The sequence below is a fragment of the Dama dama genome, chromosome 1 (genome assembly GCF_033118175.1).
Source record: "Dama dama isolate Ldn47 chromosome 1, ASM3311817v1, whole genome shotgun sequence".
NCBI classification, from domain to species: Eukaryota; Metazoa; Chordata; class Mammalia; order Artiodactyla; family Cervidae; genus Dama; species Dama dama.
The window spans coordinates 63,382,333-63,402,240 of NC_083681.1; the positions used below are offsets into that span (position 1 = coordinate 63,382,333).

General features: G+C 46.5%; 1 protein-coding gene across 1 annotated transcript in view; it reads left to right on the top strand.

The window, feature by feature from the left end:
* The first annotated feature begins 3,309 nt into the window (after positions 1-3,309).
* NAT10 (N-acetyltransferase 10) overlaps positions 3,310-19,908 on the top strand; it is a 38,374-nt gene continuing 21,775 nt past the window's right edge. Inside the window, exons 1-10 of the mRNA XM_061151736.1 lie at positions 3,310-3,452; positions 6,095-6,217; positions 6,560-6,651; positions 9,757-9,928; positions 11,275-11,397; positions 13,080-13,141; positions 14,548-14,662; positions 14,759-14,866; positions 17,643-17,776; positions 19,785-19,878. Coding sequence (XP_061007719.1) covers positions 6,110-6,217; positions 6,560-6,651; positions 9,757-9,928; positions 11,275-11,397; positions 13,080-13,141; positions 14,548-14,662; positions 14,759-14,866; positions 17,643-17,776; positions 19,785-19,878 — 1,008 coding nt within the window. The 5' untranslated portion in view covers positions 3,310-3,452; positions 6,095-6,109. The remainder of the gene's footprint in view (positions 3,453-6,094; positions 6,218-6,559; positions 6,652-9,756; positions 9,929-11,274; positions 11,398-13,079; positions 13,142-14,547; positions 14,663-14,758; positions 14,867-17,642; positions 17,777-19,784; positions 19,879-19,908) is intronic.

Sequence of the window (19,908 nt, forward strand, 5' to 3'; positions counted from 1 at the left end):
TCAGCTAGCTTCTGCTGTTCTTTAACCTCCTATGTATATATATGACTCCGTGATGTGGGAGACGTCACTTAGAGACATGAGAATGTGTATTTATTCTCAGAAGGTTAATTAACAGATGTTCTGTTAACAAGCAGTTCATAAAATGTAGAAAGTAGTTGAATATTCAGCCTCCTAAATGTCTTAGGAGATTTATATTGTTCATTATATTTTCAATAATATATCTTGGGGGGAATGGGATACAGGTAAGCACAAAGTTAAAACCCATCATTTCATCTTTTAAGTTTCTGAAGTTCATCTCATTTGAGTTCTTATTAAGCACTCTTTGAAGTTTTATTGACTGTAAGTTATGTTAAAAAAATCAGTATTGCTCTTAAGCTTATCCCTTCTAAAGAGTTAATGGGGGGAGGGAAAACCCTCAGGAATATGAAAATAATTTGTTAAGGCTCATTCTATACCCTTTCCCATTTTGAAATCTACAAAAATACTGGAAAAAGACTAGTGAATGTTTTAAAATTACACTAGATTAAATCATATTAAAACCTGATACCTTAATTGTCCTTGAGTGAAGTTTGCTTTAGTTGTTTATACCACTGAGCAAAGCTCTAAGTGAAGAAGTGCTACTTGTGAGAAGAGAGGAAAAAACCTTAAATTTGTTAGTCTCACCTTATTAGACTACTACAGTTCTTCTCAATTGGGATCTTAATACCTTAATCAGCAGTTCTGAAGCCTAATCCAGTCTCATGCAGAAGACTGGCTCCTTGAGTATGTAAGTAGTGAAAGATAACCTGATTCAGTGAAGGCAATAAGTGTTCTTTTTAGTACTGGTTTTCTGCAAGTACTGTATTTAGATTAGGGAGTCACTGTATTAAGTCAGTACACCAAAGCTTCATTTAGCAAATTTGGGTCCTCTTTGCCAGGTCACCATTCCAAGTACTAAGCATTCAGTGGTGACAGAATCACTGGTTGCTGCTCTCATCAGTCTGATCAAAGATGTTGATGTGATGATACTAAAATACAGCAAAAGCCATGATGCAGCAACATAGTTGATGATAGATATTAAGGCTGTGATAGGATATGGCCTGGTCAAAATGATCAGGAAAGACATTTTTGATGTGAATAGTTAAGACTTGAAGGATAAGAAGTAGTAAATTGGTAAAGAACGGGAGAGAACTGCATGTCCAAGTCAAATCTCCAGTGACTGAGAAACTGACTCGAGTGAAAGTATAGATATAGAGCTAGAGAGAGGCTGAAGCAACAGGTAAGGACTACTGAGAACAGCTTTGTAGTTTTATTCCATGGTAAGTTTTGTCTCTTGAGAGTTGGAAACTGCTAAGTTTTAAGCTGTATGTATAGTGGTTGGGATTGGGGGAGGAGAGGATGGTGGGTCACCTAGTAAAATTGTCATTTAATAACACTCAGTGCAGGGGATTCCCTGGCAGTCCAGTGGCAAAAGCAAAAACAACAGTGTTGAGAGCAAAATAATATGGTGCAAGAGATGACTTGGTGTAACCCATGTAAGAAATGATTACAACATAAAGTACAGGGTGGTTGTGAATGGGTTCTACACATTTCTATCTGGCCAATGCTTAGTATCCTTTACTGAGTTTTCCAGGACTTGGTTGCAGACTTCATCCTTGGCTAACATTCTTCCTTAGTTGATCTTAACCAATCCCATGACTGACTACGGTCATCATTTTAGTCACTCAGAAGAGTTTCTAGGTCCCAGACTCCCCCAAACACATGCAAACTTGATATCTTGATTTGAATGTCATGAGTATTTCAGATTTATCTGTTCATGAACGTATATCCAGTTGCTTAGGGCATATACCTTGGATATCATTGGTTTCCTTTCATACCTTGTATCTATAGTCCTTAAGCAAATGCATATGATTCTACCTTTAAAATACATCCTAAGTCAGCCAGCACTTGTGACCACCACCACTCTCAGAACAGGCAACAGTAGCTTATGGTGGTTCTGTTTCTAGTCTTGCTCTCCTGTAGTATAGTTTTCTTGCATAGCAGTCAGATTGAGCCTTAAAGAGCAAGTCAGATTTTGTCACTTGTTATTCAGACTCCAGTGGTTTCTGTAGAAACCACACCACACCTAGAATCCTAAATCTGGCCCATATGCCCTTCAAATATCAGGCCTAATTTCCTACCGTTTTCTCTCTTGCTTACTGTACTCTGGTCACACTGGATGCTTTGCTGAGACTTTCATCGTCCTGGAAACTTCATGTGTGGAAAGCTTAACACTCAACTGTTAAAAAGAATGTTAAGGCTCATTCTTTTTAAATTGAGGTCTGCTCCAGGTCACCATTTCACAGTCCTTCCATGTTTTCTATGTCCGTTAGTTTTTACTCACTGGATACTTTTCTGAACACCTTGTTCTCCCTAGACTATGTTAAACTTCAAGAGGGATAGGAAAATTTTGGTCACTTTAGCATATTGACATTTTGTTGAGGGAATTATGAAATTATGGGTGTTGGACCACATGGATGGTGCCGATTAGGTTTGTAGCTACAGAATTACATTTTGATTTGACGGAGTTTAAGGTAGAAAGGGAAATGAGTTTGGCTGATAGTGGCATCCGAGAAAAGCAGTTAGGATGTGTTAAATTCAACGTTCTGGTCCCCAAATTCATGACTATATGTGGCCTTTTAAGTCAGCTGCTTGACAGTTTGCTTAGGAGTGGAGTAGAAGAAAGGAACCAAACAGAGCAGAACCCCAGAGCTGGTTTTCATAAGAACTCCAGCATTTGACAGCCAGGTACGGGCCTGAAGAGCCTGCGAAGTACAGCGCCAATAATAGTGGGTAGAAAACCTACGGAATCCCAGACAAATAAGTTTGTCTACGAGGTCATGACTGAAGGTGAGGAGGGTCAAGTGAGCTAAATGAGAAAGATGTTACTGAGTTCCCTATCTTGTCACATGACGACGTTATTTAAAAATAAGAGGACTCAAAATTACGCACACATCTTGGGAGCCAGTCATCTCGCATAACCAGGCTAACACTCAAAACCCGGACCTGTCTGGGCACCCGAGTTAGCTCACGCACGGACAGGCCATGCGGGTGCGAACATCTACTTGTTCTGCTCTCCATAGCCACGGTATCTTAATTCTGACCTGAAGAGGCAGACGACACCCGGCACCACGGCTACAGCCCGCAGAGACAACCGTACAGCCTTGGTTGCTACAGCTCCGCCCCGCGGGCTCTGAGGTCATCACTCAGCGACCGGGTTGAAAAGGTCCCTTCTCGCCGTCGCCGCTCCGTTAGTGCGCCGGCGCACGCCCCGCCTTTAAGCGCCCGAGCGAGACGCGCGTCGCGGAGGGGTGATCTGTGAGAGCCGGCTGCCAGGCATCCGTTAGGCTGCGCCCGCCTCTTCCGCAAAAGTTCCGTGTCTCCACGTGCTTCCGCTTTGCTGCTGGCTGTAGTCCGTCGGGCTCCGGGCGCAGGTAACTTCCACGGGATGCCTGGGGGCGGGTGCCAAGATCGGTGTCGGCGTCCTTTTTGGGCCCGGATGAGACTGGCTCCAGGACGAAGGCTTTGCATTTGTGCTGGTGCTCGACACATGCCGACTGCCGCTCCATCACGACTGCCGCCTCATCCGGGTGCTCCTAGATGACAGGACCCTCTGCTTCTAAGCGCTCTTGCGGGTTGTGTGACTTGATCGCTTCCCTCTAGGGGCTCTAGTTGGGGTGGGGTGGGTGGAGTGGGTGAGTGACAACACTTTTGCTTTCCGCGGAGCTTGTCCACAGTTCCTGATGGCAGCACCTGGCATTGAACAGAGACAGTCTCATTTCATCCAGATCCTCCCAAGCTAGTTGCTACATCACTATACTCCGTATTCAGCAGGAACACTCAGTACTTTATTTTGTTTACCAGTGCACCTAGAATGATGCCTGGCGCATAGATAATATGTATATTTGTTTGAGTAATAGATGAATACTGAAAAATAACTATTTTTCTCTGCCATCAAGGCCTTCCTCATCCACTAAGCCTTCCTTGGCAACTGCAGCCCACAGTAATCTCAGACTTTCACCTGTCTGTAACAATTAAGTTTTACATCTAATTTTATCTGTCTTTAGGCAGATTATCCCTCATTTCTTTCTCTTAAATATTTTCTTTAAGGAAAATGAAAACTCTTTGAAGTCAGGACTTTATTTGGTACTACTTCGGGGACTCACACAGTAATTAGAACAAAAAGCAATAATTGTTGGTTGGTGGTGGGTTTTTTTTGTGGCCAACAACTGAGCTCACAAGCTGGTTGGTGACCTGGAAACAGTTCAGACTTTGAAATCAGGAGGGCACCTGAATGTGAATCATGTTTCCCATCATTTTTCTTCCTTGGTGGTATTTGAGTATTTATATTGGGTCCTTTCCTTATAAAATAAGAGCCATTGGTTGTGACATAGTATTTTACAATAAGAAAGAACTGCTAAAATAAATCCATGTTTGGATTGAGAGTTTAGGAAGACAATTCAGGGTTAAGTTTCAGTTAATGAGCTTTGTGTGTAGAATGCAGCTAGCACTGGAGTATCTTAAGTAACATGTCGTTTCTATTTTTACATTGTAGAAGCATAATTGATATTTCTGATGTTTATTGGTGTATCTATTCTGATAATGATGCAATGTTCTATCATTTGTAATCACAATAACTTGAAATCTCTTTGTACAGGCTTAGGTATAGTTTTTTTTCCCTTGAGGAAGCAATTGTACACATGCCATCATAGTTATATTCATTGATTTCTTCTTCTGGTTTTGTTAGTAATATATGTGAATTAGGAAAAAAAAAACAACCCAAACTCCCCAAAACAAAATAACAAAATAAGAATCACCCATTATCTCACTGTGCATTAATAAGTGCATTTCAGTTTTTTAAAAAATAGATGTGTATATAATGCATATACATATACATATATTGCCGTGTTATCCTCTAATAAGCATCTATATTCATATCCTTAGATAAATCTTGAAAGTGATTTTGAACAAATATTTTTGAAAACTTCCTTATTTTCCGATGGATATATCATAGGTTTTAATTATTCTTTTTTTTTTTTTAACATTGTTTCTGATTTTTAAAAAACTCCTCCAGAGGGGTGTGAATTATAGCTTTCCATGCCTTATGGGAGCATTTTCTTCACCTTTCAAGCCTAAGTGAAGTGAAAGTTGCTCAGTCGTGTCCAATTCTTTGTCCAGTACAGTCCATGGAATTCTCTAGGTCAGAATACTGGAGTGGGTAGCCTTTCCCTTCTCCAGGGGATCTTCCCAACCCAGGGATCAAACTCAGGTCTCCTGCACTGCAGGCGGATTCTTTACCAGCTGAGCCACGAGGAAAGTCCAAGAATACTGGAGTGGGTAGCCTTTCCCTTCTCCAGGGGATCTTCCCAACCCAGGGATCAAACTCAGGTCTCCTGCATTGCAGGCGGATTCTTTACCAGCTGAGCCACAAGGGAAGTCCAAGAATACTGGAGTGGGTAGCCTAACCTGCTAGCGGATCTTCCTGATCCAGGAATTGAACCGGGGTCTCCTGCATTGCAGGAAGATACTTTACCTACTGAGCTATCAGGGAAGCCCAAGGAGACATACCCTGGGTCAACTATTTGATAATGTTTTTAAGCTAAATCTTAACTGGCTTATTATTAAGACTCTTACCAAAACAGCTGTTTGAAAACAATGTTATCAAAATGTCCTTAGCATTGTAATTAAGATAAAAAGCATGAAAATGTACAAAAGATACATAGCAAAGTCACACAGTTCTTTTAATCTATACATTTCTTGAGGTATTTTTAGAAGTCCTGTTTCCTGAGTTTTTCTTCTTTCATCTCTTTTTGTCCGAGCCTCAGTGATGCTCTAATAGAGTCAGATTACATGTTCGCAGTTACAAACCTGTTTCCGTTCTCAGTTACAAGCCTAAGTTTCCTAATATAAAAAACAAGGCTGATGTCTTCCCTAGGGAGCTGTTGAGGGTTAAATAAAATAATACTTATAAATGTACGTAGTTCAGCTCCTGTCCCACAGGAGGCAGCCAGCTAATGGTTTTCACCCAGAGCCTGGATGTTCATGACCAGTCGTGTTTCCTTTCCTTCTGTTTTAGTGATAATTTTTCACCATGCATCGGAAGAAAGTGGATAACCGAATCCGGATTCTCATTGAGAATGGGGTAGCTGAGCGGCAAAGGTCTCTTTTTGTTGTGGTTGGAGATCGAGGGAAGGATCAGGTAAGACCTGGTAAATGCTTCCTGACTTTGTGTCCTGTTCCAGAGAGTCAGCATGTTACGGACCATCCGGGGATTTACACATAATGACATTAAGGTCTCTTTGGTTTTCTTTTAAGTGAAATGCCTTGTGGGAACCTTCCTTTATTTCTTGAAAGTGATGAATACTCAGTATTTAGAGTTATTAGTAGATAGGTTAACAGCTTTTGATACTGAGTACAAGAGTAAGTGTATGTGATCTTGTTTTTAGTCCCAACCTGGGCGCTGCTTGCCTTGTGGTCTTGGGCCTGGCCATCCCAGAGGTCTCTTTTGGCCCTAAGATTCTGTGGCTTTTTTTTTTGGCAGGTAGTCATACTCCATCACATGTTGTCCAAAGCAACTGTGAGAGCTCGGCCTTCGGTGCTGTGGTGCTATAAGAAAGAGCTGGGCTTCAGCAGGTAAGTCGTGTCCCTTTGAGTGTCCCATCCCATTTCCCATCCCTGCTCCTTAGTTAAATGACAGGAAATGATTCTTTGACCTAGGTTTTAAGGGATTGTTAGTAAAGGTGCTGTCTCTGAGGACACTTCCCAGCAGAGCAAATAATAGAGCTGATGTTCATTCTTCATTCCTGACAATAAATTTCAAAATCTTTTCATGCTTTTTTATGTTCCCAGCCCAATTCCTTGCTTTCTGCATGCCATTTTTCTTCCTAGTTTTCTCAGCTGATCGAGCGCATCTAATAATGCTAGTTCTACCTGATGCCTAATGCAGCAGCTTTTCTCTTTCTCCTTCTTTTCAGAGCTCGTCTACTAGTCTGCTGTCTGACAATTGGCTGGTTTTGTTTTGTTTTGTTTTTAATTGTGGAACTTAAGACATAGTAAATATGAGATCTCTAACGCAAACACACTTAGGCACAAATGGAATCTATTGAAGTACAGTTGACCCTTGAACAGTGTGGGTTTGAACTGCAGGACTCCACTTATATGTGGATGTGTTTCAGTAGTAAGCTCTACAGTACTCTGTGGTCTGTGGTTGGTTGAATTCTCTGATACAGGGGAGCTGTGGTTACAGAGGGGCCGACTCTAAGTCAGACATAGGTTAACCCCCAGGTTTTTCAAGGGTCAGCAGTATTCGGGTTAGCTCCTGAAGCCTCTGGGGGTGAGACTTCGCTTTGCCTTGGGGGTGGCATATAGCCGCAGTGCTGACTCCCTGGTTCCTGCTCTCTCCCTCATCTTTGCGTCATCCCTCGGGTCTGCTCTGTTCTTCCCCACTTCAGGACAGCTTTCTGCCTTCTGTGGTTCCCATTGCAGAAATCGCCCCTGAGGTTTACGTGGTTTGGGTTCAACAACACAGAAATCGGTCTTTCTCCCAAATTCTTTTGGAAAGATATCCAGCCCTGGGCCAGAGGAAATGGGGTGGGCCACGTAGTGGGAGCCTGGCAGTTCTACCTACACTCATATGTGGGGAGGAGTTTGGGGTGTGGGGTACTGATCCTTGGCAGATACCCCACTATAGCGTCACCTCAGAAATGCTCTCCTTTTACCCTGACTGCCTTCCTAAGCGCTTCCCTCTCTCTGATCTCATCTCCCCCCACAACCCGTTTGCCTGTGTGGTTCTGTCCTTGGGCCTCTTCCCCCTCCACTACCCCCAGAGTAAAGTTTGTCTCTGGGGTGGACTCCGAGGGTGCATCTCCAGCCCTGGCTGCTCTCTGCTCTGGCGAAACCCCCTGCCTTTGCCCCTGCTCCCTCCCCCGCTTGGGGTGCTGCTTCCACCTCTCTGTACTCACTTGCTGAGGTGCTTGCCCAGGGTGCTCCCCTCTGTTCAGGGCCTGCGTCCTGCAGGAAGCTTTTCCTAAGGCTCTCAGACATAGCGCATGGCCCCACTGCCCTCGCTAGCCCTTGTCTCTTTGTACAGTGCTTGGCACCTTACCTTCTCTCTCCCTCAAGATGTGATCGCTTGCCCCCTGGTAAGTAAGTTCATTTAGCGAGGAGCCCTCTCCTGCTTATCTTTATATTTTCGTATTTTCAAAGGATCTGCTATGTTTTACTAGGTGGTCAGTTACTATTTGTTGAGTGTATTGTTAACAGGCTCTAATATTTTAATTTTACTTAAGTACCAAAGGCTAAATTTGATTAGTTCTTATCCTTTGGTCTTTAAGAGACTTGATTCTGCTTTAAAGAAACTAGATTTTGAATTAGATAGTTTTGCCTTTAAAAACATTATAAAAATTTATTGTAAGAATATGAAAAATATAGAAAAATCACAAAGGTGAAAATAAAAAGCACCATATTTTCAATACTTAGGCATTGTTAGCATTTAGCAGTATGTGCAGTATGTATTTTTAAGCCATAATTGGCATAGTCTTTCATAACTGGGCAGGTAAGCATTTTTAATACAGATTGAGAATAAGGCCTGTGGCCTCTCAGCAGAATTTTCAGTTTCTGGTGCTCTGATTCTCGCTGCTATACACTTGGTAAATGTCAGAATGGCAGTTCAGGGTATTCTGGGCAGGTTTGTCTTTCAACTTAACCCACCTGATCTCGCTTTTTAAAAGATCCCTCCTGTGCCTCTTGTAGCTCTCCCAGCCCTGTCTAGATGTGGCAGAACATCAGGTTAAAGCTGATGCTAAGTCATGGGCTGAGGAAGTGGAGGCCCAGGAGGAAGGCCTTGGCCCTACTCTTCAGTTAGAAAACTGTGATTAAATTTTGGTCCACTGTACCCCTTGGTTCTGGAGTTTTCTTGTTCTCTGTTTTCTCTGAAAGAAAGAGTTGGAACTTCCCTGGAGGTCCAGTGGTTAAGACTTTGTCTTCCAGTGCAAGGACTGTGGGTTCAGCCTGTGATCCAGGAGCTAGGATCCCATGTGCCTGGAGGCCAAAAAAGCTAAAATATAAAGCAGAAACAGTATTGTAACCGATTCAGTAAAGACTTTAAAAATGGTCCACAGCAGAAAAAGTCTTAAAGAAGTTAACTAACACTTGAGTATTCAGAGATGTTTAGGACAAGAGAGAAGTTCAGGGATGTCTGGGAGATGTCCAAATTCTGTTCTAACCCGTGTATCTTCTGTCGGTGTTGTCTTAGATTAGAACTGCCCTTGAGGACTTGATCCAACTATCTGGGAAGGAAGTGGATGAATTCATTTAGGAAAAATGAATAAAGTAACCCACTATCATGATGCCTCTCCCAGGTTCTCTGGGAAGGGGCGCTGTGAAATTGAAGCATGGCTTGAGACTGAGATAATGAGCCCACCAACATTTAGTTTCAAGCTCTGGCTAAATGTGGGGTGTAGGGACTCCCATTGCCCTTCTTGTTAAGTGAAGTATCAAAATGGCAGGGTTCGCAAACAGACTTACACTATCTTCCTCTGAAGCCCTTCTCTTCTAATTCTTCTCCAGTTTTGTTCTTTTTTTTAGCTTTAAAGCGAGGGAATTAGCCCTATAATTTCCAAGTTCCCTTCTAGCTCTGAAAGTCTTAAGTGGGTGATCATTGAGTCTGTTCCCTTCTCCCAACTCTAGCCTCTCCAGTTAACTGGCTCTCATGGGGTTCGGGGGGTGGGGTGATTGCAGTCATCGGAAGAAAAGAATGCGACAGCTGCAGAAAAAAATAAAGAACGGGACGCTGAACATAAAGCAAGATGACCCGTTTGAACTCTTCGTAGCTGCCACCAACATTCGCTACTGCTACTACAACGAGACGCACAAGATCCTGGGCAACACGTTTGGCATGTGTGTTCTCCAGGTGGGTGATTTCCTCCAGCCCGCAACTAGGGGCAGAGCCCCGAGGGGTGCTCAGGCTGCCTGGTTACCCGCAAGAACAGGTGTACAGAGACGAGAGAAGATTCACATGTATCCCCCTTCCCCCAGACTTTATCAGTGGAAGACTTGGCCACTTTCCCAAGGAACTTGATAACTCACTGCCATAAAAAGAACATTTTCTATCTAAAGCAGCACTTGTCCAGAGATAGCCAGACTGGTAATGATGCTCCATCACACCTGGGTCTAACCAGCTTGATAGAGCATGGAACTTTGCATGACCCTAGAACCCCAGACCTTGTTAGAACCAACTGAAGGCTTCTGTTTTATTAGAACTTATTGTGTTCTTAGAACTAACTGAGACCAGGCAGGAATAGGACTTGTTTTAACTCACTGGGTACAGACCTGAGCACTGTTACATCCTATCCAGAGTGCTTGGCTGAATAACTGGCCCCTACAATCAACCTTCTAATCCTTAAAGTCTCCTCACTCCACACCTCCCCCTCCCCACTGAAAACTATCTGGTGAGTTTCCTCACTGGTATGTATTTTCTCTTGCCTGGCGAGTTCATAGATTGTTTTACATTTTTCTTTGTTTTGAGCTCTGGTGGTCTTTGTTTGATTCTTTGACACCTGTGATTTCATCCATTCCCCCCTCTCCTGCCCCTGAAAGAAAACATTTAAGCACAAATTTTCTCCACATTTAAGCTCAGGTTCCCATTGTTTGATCATGTATTTATTATATGCATGCAATGCTATAATTACATGTATTATAAAACATACCTTATAAAATATAAATTAAGAAATGAGATGGGAAATTCTGAACAGAAGTTCTGGTTTTTTCTTTCTGCCGTCCAGTGGGTTGTCCATGCATTGCTGGGTACATCCCACCTTGGAGGCTGAGGAGAGTGTTTTGCCTGTTCTCACCCCATCTCTGCTAGGGAGTTGCTTCTGGTCAGCAGTTACTAGATGCAGTGATGATGGCTCCTTTAGGCAGTGGCTCCCCCATGTGGTACTGTAGAGTTTTGTCAGTTTCTGCCTATGAACATAGCAGAAAATGAATGTGAGATATTTCTGAAATTCATGTGAGAATCAATGAAGACTGGAGAACTTTCCAAATAAGATTTTATAGAACCAGATACACCTGTTCTCCAGGGCTGGGCTGTCTTCTGTGGTCCCCTAAATAGGGACTGTGTGTGTGTCCAGGGGTCCTGGTGAGTTGATAGGGGGTATCATCTTGAGTTTGTACTCTGAAGCCCTCCTTGCCTCCTGGTTAAGCTTCCCCGCCGTGCTCTTTGCATCATCAGCTAGTTTTAAGGTCTCCTTCTTCCAGGATTTTGAAGCTTTGACTCCAAACTTGCTGGCCAGGACTGTAGAAACAGTGGAAGGTGGTGGGTTGGTGATTATCCTCCTGCGGACCATGAATTCACTCAAGCAGTTGTACACAATGACCATGGTAAGTCCCTGTTTTTTTAAACTTGATTGTGGGGGTTCAAGTCAATCTGTGTTTTTCTGCTTTCCTTTAAGAATTTTTACTGAGCAACTCCAGTGAACAGTTAGCATCATCTCTGGGCTGGAAGCTCTTTAACTGCAACTAAGGAAAAAATGACTGCAGAGAAGTCTCAGTGGCCCTGGGTGTGCTGGGGAGTGTGAATCAGGCCTTTGCTCTCAGGCATTTGCAAATACTACACCAGCGAGGTATAGATAGGATGCAGCTGTTGTGCAGTTAAAATTTCTGAGGTAGTATCCCACAGAGAGCCACGCCAGGGCCTGCACTTGTGTCCTACGATAAGGGGACCATGTCCTGACGTCCTCCCCTGCCCTCTCCCTGGTAGGTGATAGAGGAACACCGCCATCCCACTCCCAGGTGGGCAGAAACTTCGACTCCAAGCGGTGGGGGCGGGGTGGGGGGACATTTTCTGCCCAAGCTGTGGACCACGCTGTAAGTGAGGAAGGCGTCCCCCTGGATGCACAGCTGGTCTCTGACTCATCGGCTCTGCCATGCGGGTGTCGTGTCCTGCGCAGCAGGTTTTGAATCGTGTCCAAGGCCAGCTGCTCGGGAACTGTTAGGATTGGCCTCAGGGTTTCGTGAGCTGCCTTCATCTGGCGAAATGGGCTTTCCTCAGATCTAGAGCCCACTTCTCGTCGCCTCCCCCCACCACCACTTCACCTTACCCCAGCCCCTCTGGCCTCGGAGAGGTCCTCAGATGTGCCCTCTCCCCTCAGCACACTCTGCTGAGGGTCTTCCCACTGGCTCTTCTCATGGGAATGTCTGCTGGCTTACTTCCTCACTGCAGTCCGGTCCCTGCCCAGATACCACCTCCTCAGCGTGGCCCCCTCTCTCACCCCCTGTAGAATATGTGTTTCTCCCATCACTCCTCAACCTGTTTTATTTGGCTTCAAAGCATGTTACAGCCCTCTAAAGTTAGACATTACTTGTTTATCATATGGCTTCCTGTGCTAGTCTCCAGACCTCATGGGAGCAGGGACTCAATTTTTCCTCCCTGGTATATTCCTCGATCCTGGAAGAGTGCCTGGCCTTTAGTAAGCCCTCCTTAAAATATCTGTGAACGAAGGTGTCTCTTTATTCTCCCCCTGCTCTTACTTGGCCGCCTGCTTACCACCTCAGAGGGCCTTCCCTCACTACCCTGTGTAAGCAGTCCCCCTTCCCACCCCACCGCCATTAGTGGTCACTACACCTTGTTTTTCATTCGTAACATTTGCCAAAATTTCTGTTTATTTACTTGTCTCCATCCAACCATTTGATGATAAGCTTCATGAGAGTAGGGGTCATGCTTTACCAAACTCCAGTATGTACCCATCATGTCTGGTGTTGGCATGTGCATTTTGTTGAGCAAATGAATATATTTTGAGATGCTGGATAAAATGTGGGAAAAGCTAAAGATGAAGTGAGGGGATGTTTGTTGTGATGAGAAACACTGCATTTAGCGTCTGATTCCAGCTCCAGCGAATCGCATTCAGCCAGGTTAGCACAGCAGGTTAGGTAGGAGTGGATTTCGATTCTAGCAGCATCGCTGGTGCCTCTCTTATCCCAGGGCTGCTTGCTGAAACTTCTTCACATCCGGACGCTGATCCCCAGTGCCATTAGCCTCTACTGATGGACGTTGTCTCTTTTAGGACGTGCATTCAAGATACAGGACAGAGGCCCATCAGGATGTGGTGGGAAGATTTAACGAGAGGTAGGTCCGAGCACATTTTCCATTTCCTCAACTGTGGGAGCCCCGGGGCTGGGGGGTCGGGGGGGTGGGGTGGGCTGTGTGTTTTTGTCTTGGACACAGCTGAAAGCCGCGCTCTATCTGAGGGGAGGTGGTACAGGAGCCCCAGACGGTGAGATCCCCAGTCACAGCGGTAGTCGTGCAGCTCACTGGAAGCGGTAAAGTGAGTGGAAGGCTGGGGCCTGGATTCTGTCTTGCTTCTGGCCCTCACCAAGTCGCTGTCTGCTCTGGCTCTTAGCCTGCGCAGATGTCAGAGGGGTGATTTGTCTGGATCCCTGTTTCCTCGGATGTGTTTCACAGAACCCTGGTGTTTAAGAGGGATCTTATGACAAAAGGGTTTTCTGGCCCACTATGTCTAGGAAATGGCTGATACAGTTTTTCCTTTCTGAAGAATCATGTGAGCCTGTTGCAGCCTCTGAAAACTCTCACAGCACGAGGGACCCCAGTTTTTTTGACCCAGAGCCCTGTTTAGGGAATACCAGTTAGCAACTTTTGAAAACTTTAAGAAGGAAGAAGCCATGGCCTAGAGCAGTGGTTCTCAACCTGAGCAGTCTTGCCCTTGGGGAGACTTGGCAGTGTCTGGAGACACTTGGATAGTCAGGACCTGGCTGGGTGGGGCGGGGGCGTTGGAAGGTACAGACCAATGATGCTGCTAAACAGCTGTAAAGGGACCAGAAAGCACCACCACCCGCCCCGAAGGAAAATGATCTGGTCTGCAGTGTCAGTGCTGCTGCGGTGTAGGAACCTTGGCCTGGGGGAATTGTGGAGCCTGGTTTCAGCTGCCTCAGTAGAAGGTGTGGGTCTGGAAGTCACCCAGCGCTACTGGATGGAAGTGAAGCCTGTGAAAGTCGTGTGGGAGGTCCTTTTCTTGCAGCTGTGGGAGAAGCTTGGATTTCATAGCCAAACACATGTTTTTCTACACACAGAAACATTTGTGCACTATAGCTGAAGGGAGCTGTCCTCCACCCTTGTCTTTATTTTTCCCTCCCTGTGGCAGAAGGGCTGTTCATTTGTGTGTGTGTTTGCGTCTGTGGTTGGTGAGAATACATGGGGTAGCCTTTGGGGTTCCTAGCTCAAGGAGACAGCTAGTGCCAAAGGGTGAGCCTGGGAGGATGTGGGAACGGCCAGCGGACCCGGAGCTGAAGGGCTCTGCACTGAGAGAGTGCTCGTAATAAGTTTCTCAAGAGAGTTCCCCGTAACTGGTCTCCTCTGCAAAGCACGGTCAGGTACAAAGGAGGTGGGAATCATCTGGCCCTGCTCTACAGACGATGGTGTAGAGATGTGGGCTGGATGATTTTCCTGAAGAAAAGTGCTTCCTTGTTGTGTTGACGTTGCTCCCAGTACCTCACAACGGTGCTTTTGTTCCTCAGGTTTATTCTTTCTCTGGCCTCATGTAAGAAGTGTCTTGTCATCGATGACCAGCTCAACATCCTGCCCATTTCCTCCCACGCCGCCAGCATTGAGGCCCTGCCTCCCCAGACCCCGGTGAGTTGCCGGGGTCCGGGAATCTGGGAGAGGCTGTGTTTCCTGGGCTGACCCTCCAATGGCAGTGGTGAACCTTCTCCTCCTCCTCTCTGGTAGGATGAGAGTCTCGGTCCCTCTGATCTGGAGCTGAAGGAGCTGAAGGAGAGCTTGCAGGACACCCAGCCTGTGGGCGTGTTGGTGGACTGCTGCAAGACCCTCGACCAGGTGAGTGTGTGTTCGGAACACCCCCATCCCTGTCTGAACCACGCAGAGGGAAAAGACAGTGAGCAGAGAACAATAGAAGCCAAGTTAGGATGAGGCTTGGCTCCTCAGTGGGGCAGGGGCCTTTGCTGTTCCTCACACTTGGGCACGTAGCAACCGCATAGCGTAGCAGTGTGGATTACTCCCCCTTCCCCCATGGTAACAGTCCAGGGAGCTGGGGTCGGGGGAGACGGGTTACGTTTAAAGAGGGACCCTCCAGCACAGGCTGGTGGGCCTGTGCCCTTGCGTTCTCACTGAGTTTTGATGACATGGAGTTTTTGCTTATGCCTTGTTCTTGAGTGAGGAGAGCTGGAGGCCCCTGGTGTTCACCCCCGCTCCAGTGTGAGTGCTGAGGAGGGCCCTGCGATGAGCGTGCCCAGTCCACCTGGTCTCCAGGTGCAGATAGCAGGCTGGGAGGGAGCTTCCAGGATACACTTCTGTGCTCCTGGAAGTGGCAGGGCTGGTAAACTTGGCTTCTCCGGTGGTTCTTGGATGGTGATGGGAGCTGAATAGACATGGCCCAGAGACCTGCAAGCTGCCAGGTGTGTTCAGAGTTCTGATCCAGCCTCAGCAGACAAGCAGTGCAGGCCTGATGGCAATGGGCTCTTCCCTCATGATGGAAAACAGCTGCGGTGACGCCGCCCACTTGGGGCTGAATCCCAACAGGCTGGTTTCCCTTTTCTTTCTGGAAATAGAATCACCAGCTACGCAGCGCTCTCTGCGGCCCAGGCTGCAGGCTCCAGGTTGCTTTTCAACTACTTCCTGGTACCTTCTTTATCATCAGAGAGGAGTGAGAGAGAGGATGGGGAAAGGGCAGAAGCGACCACGACTTGGCAGCACCCCTCCCTTCTCCTGGCACCCCCTGCCCCCCGTGCTGCTCTTCATGTCTCCCCATGTCACCTTCTACTTTCACGACTGGGCAGTGACACTTAGGCCCAGGCAGGAGGGAGAGGAGGGGCTTGAGGAAGCTCAAGTCTCTCCAGATGGCAACACTCAGAGGGGATCCAGGTCCTACTCACCTTAACCTGGCCTTTGCTGAACCCTGTGTCATATCCTTTTCTTGTTTGCTCTAGAGTAGAGAAGTGAAGCACTCTGACAAAATGTATGTGGAAAAATCCATGAACATAATAAAAGGGTATGAAATTCGGACTAAAAATGTACTCTAAAATAAATGAAAAACCAGTTCAAAAAAGCAGAGTAATTTACAAACAAAATAGATAGCCAGTAATTATATTGATTTGAAAAAGGTACCTGCTTCTCTCATAACTGAAGTGACACAAATTGAAACAATGATCCTACGTTCCCATTTAAGACTTACAAGTTTAGCAGTACCCAGTGTTGGCAAGTGTGGGAAAAGAGCAGATTAGCCAAGATGGTGGTCGTCAGACCCTCTTCGCCCCACATTTTGTAAATACATGGTTATGTAACAGCTGAGCTCACTCATAGCACTGCACGTGCGCGTCATGATGTATCTGCTTGGCCACAGGCCACTTTTGCTCTGTAAACATACATAAGCTTGGAGAAGGCAATGGCAACCCACTCCAGGACTCTTGCCTGGAAAATCTCATGGATGGAGGAGGCTGGTAGGCTGCAGTCCATGGGGTCACTAAGAATCAGACATGACTGAGCAACTTCACTTTCACTTTTTACTTTCATGCATTGGAGAAGGAAATGGGAACCCACTCCAGTGTTCTTGCCTGGAGAATCCCAGGGACGGGGGAGCCTGGTGGGCTGCTGTCTATGGGGTTGCGCAGATTTGGACACGACTGAAGTGATTTAGCAGCAGCAGCAGTGTATATAAGCTCCACCTGAAAAGCCTTTGCCACTCCATTGCGTCTGCATCATGGCTGTCTTACGGCTGTGTCCACTCGGTCGACCATGAGAGGAGAGGGCAGCGTGTCTGCTGCTACGGCCGCTGTGCCAGTCAGACGAGAATAAACATATCTGCGGTTCCTGTGACTCCTTGAGTTTTCTTCCAGCGTCCCTGCTCACGCCTTGCCTACTGCAGGTTCAGCAAACAGTGTGCACAGTGAGACAGTTGGCGTAGTTGGCGGGATTAGACAGCGAGACAGCAAGGCTGCAGAGAAGAACGCCTTTCATATATGGGTGGGGGTTCCATAACCTGGCATGACACCCATTTTAATGCAAATGTACTCTAACTCAGCAGTTCTTCTCCTGGAAATTTATCCTAGAGATAATGCCCACCGCTGTATCTGTAAAAATGGCAGGACACAGTGGTGGCTTTGACCAGAATGGTGGAGGAAGAGGATAGTGAGGAATGTGGGAGTTTTATGTTTTGAAGGACAGGATTTGCTGAAGAATCGGGTAGGAGGAGAAAATGGAGGCAACTTTTGGCCTGAACAGTTGGACACTAGCTGAGCTGGGGAAGATGGTAGGTGGAGGAGGACTGGGGGGACATTAGGTGTTGAATGTGAGATGGGTAGTAGACGTAGAGGGGGCATTTATGTGTGTGGAAGAGTCTGGTGTGGGGGAAGAGGTCTGGATGGAGATGTGAACTTGGGGCTTATCAACATCTGGTTGGTGTTTAAAGCCTGGAGACTGAGAGGAGATGATCAAGGGAGTAAGAGTCTAGGTGCTGGTTGGTGAGAACGGCCCCCTGTGCCCTGCTCCCCCCAACTCCAATTTAGCCTCAGCATCAGCCTGACTTTGTGGTGATGGTAGTAAGTGGCTGGACCTTGGCCTTTCTCACAGCTCACCCAATATGTTTCTCTTTCCACAGGCCAAAGCTGTCTTGAAATTCATCGAGGGGATCTCAGAAAAGACCCTGAGGAGTACTGTTGCGCTCACGGCTGCCCGAGGAAGGGGGAAGTCTGCAGCCCTGGGACTGGCTGTTGCTGGGGCGGTGGCTTTCGGGTAAGGGGGATCCCTGTCTTCAGGCACCCTGAGCTCTGCGGGAGCCGTGTGCAGGATGAGGGGTCAGGGAGGCTGCTCCTGGTCTGAGTGAGCTCCTGAGTGATTTCTCCAGATCTTGGGCACCTGTCTAGAGAGAGCAGGTGTCCCTGGGGGCTCAGTGGTAAAGAATTCGCCTGCCAGTGCAGGGAGATGCGGGTTCAATCCCTGGGTTGGGAAGAGCCCCTGGAGAAGGAAATGGCAATCCACTCCAGTGTTCTTGCCTGGGAAATCCCAGAGGAGCCTGGCTGGCTATAGTCCATGGGGTCATAAAAGAGCTGGACACAACTTAGTGACTTGTTCAGTTCTTGTTCAGTCGCTAAGTTGTGTCCAACTCTCTGTGACCCCATGGACTGCAGCATGCCAGGCTTCCCTGTCCTTCACAACCTCCCAGAGTTTGCTTACACTCATGTCCATTGAGTCAGTGATGCCATCCAACCATCTTATCCTCTGTCACCACCCACTTCTCCTCCTGCCCTCAATCTTTCCCTCAGTCTTTCCCAGCTTCAACTTAGTGACTAAACAGCAACAGCTAGAAAGAACAATGCTGTTATCCCCAGATCCCAAAGGTACACACATATGTGTCCTGGCACACAGATACCAGGGCCTTTGTGATCACTATTTAGAGTTGAACAAACACACACGAGTCAAGAAATGGGGGTAAGAAACTTTAAAACTCTCAGGAGATGAGCCTATGTATGACTAGCTTTGCTGACCGAGAAAAATACAGGTTTGTCATTTTAATGATTTTGATTAATAGAAAATCTTGTTTGCATTGAGGAGCTGCCTTTGAGTGTAATATCACTTGCCATTCTTTTGTCCTGGGCAGAAGATTTATGCAGCTGCCAGGAGAGCATGTGCTTACAGCTTCGCAGAAACAAAAAATGGACTGTAGGATTTACCATGTCCTATATGCATGATCTTCCTTGGTTCTCCTCAGAGCAATGTTAGCGTTTCACAGTTGGATAAGCCCAGGCTCAGCGAGTTTCAGTGACTCACCCAAGGTTCCCCCAAGTCAGTGCTGGTTGTGCTGGGGCTGAACTCAGCTCCTGACTTTGTTACTCCGGCTGCTCTAGTGGTACCACTTGGCCCTCTGCCTTTAGCATCCTTTACACTGAACAAGGATCCCTCAGAGGCTCATTGTGACCTTCACCTGCTCACGATGGAGCACTTTGGTTTCATGATTTGAAAACCTCTCAGCATAGCTAGTGATGGGAGTGAAGCCCTCCCTGGGCCAGGGGTGCAGGACTGGGGAGCCGTGTGCCCTGTCTGACACTGAGGGAGCGGCCCCCAGGGCACCCTCTTGTTGTTTAGTCACTAAGCTGTGTCTGACTCACTGAGTTGTGTGTGACCTCATGGACTGCAGCACACCAGGCTCCTCTGTCCTCCCCTGTCTCCTGGAGTTGTCTCAAATTCGTGTCCGTTGAGTCGGTGATTCTCTCTAACCATCTCATCCTCTGCCACCCCCTTTTCCTTTCGCCTTCAATCTTTCAAACATTAGGGTCTTTTCCAGTGAGTCAGCTCTTCACATCAGGTGGCCAAAATGTTGGAGCTTCAGTATCAGTCCTTCGCATGCACATTCGGGCTTGAGTCCCTTTAGGACTGACGGCTGGGATCTCCGTGCAGTCCAGGGGACTTTCAGGAGTCTTTTCCAGAACCACAGCTTGAAAGCATTTTGCCCTCAGCAGGGTGCTTTCATGGATGCTGGTAGCTAATTGCTGGGACAAGCTCCCTTCAAATTGGTAACTTGTTTTCATTAGTTTGGGAGCAAAAATACCCTCAGGTCTGGAGTTGTTTTACTTTTCCTGCTCAAAACATGTGTCCTGACTTTTTTTATCCCCCTGCCACTGTCTCTTGTTATCACCTGTGTAACAGGGGCAAACAAAAATATTTTCTTTTTTAAAATTCTCTTAACATTTCTTTAATTTCCTAACTACTTAAAAACAAAAAAAATCCTCCTTTTGTTCAACAGGTACTCCAATATCTTTGTTACCTCCCCGAGCCCGGATAACCTCCACACTCTGTTTGAATTTGTGTTTAAAGGATTTGATGCTCTGCAGTATCAGGTAGGAAGTTAGGATAAGAACTTATATTGA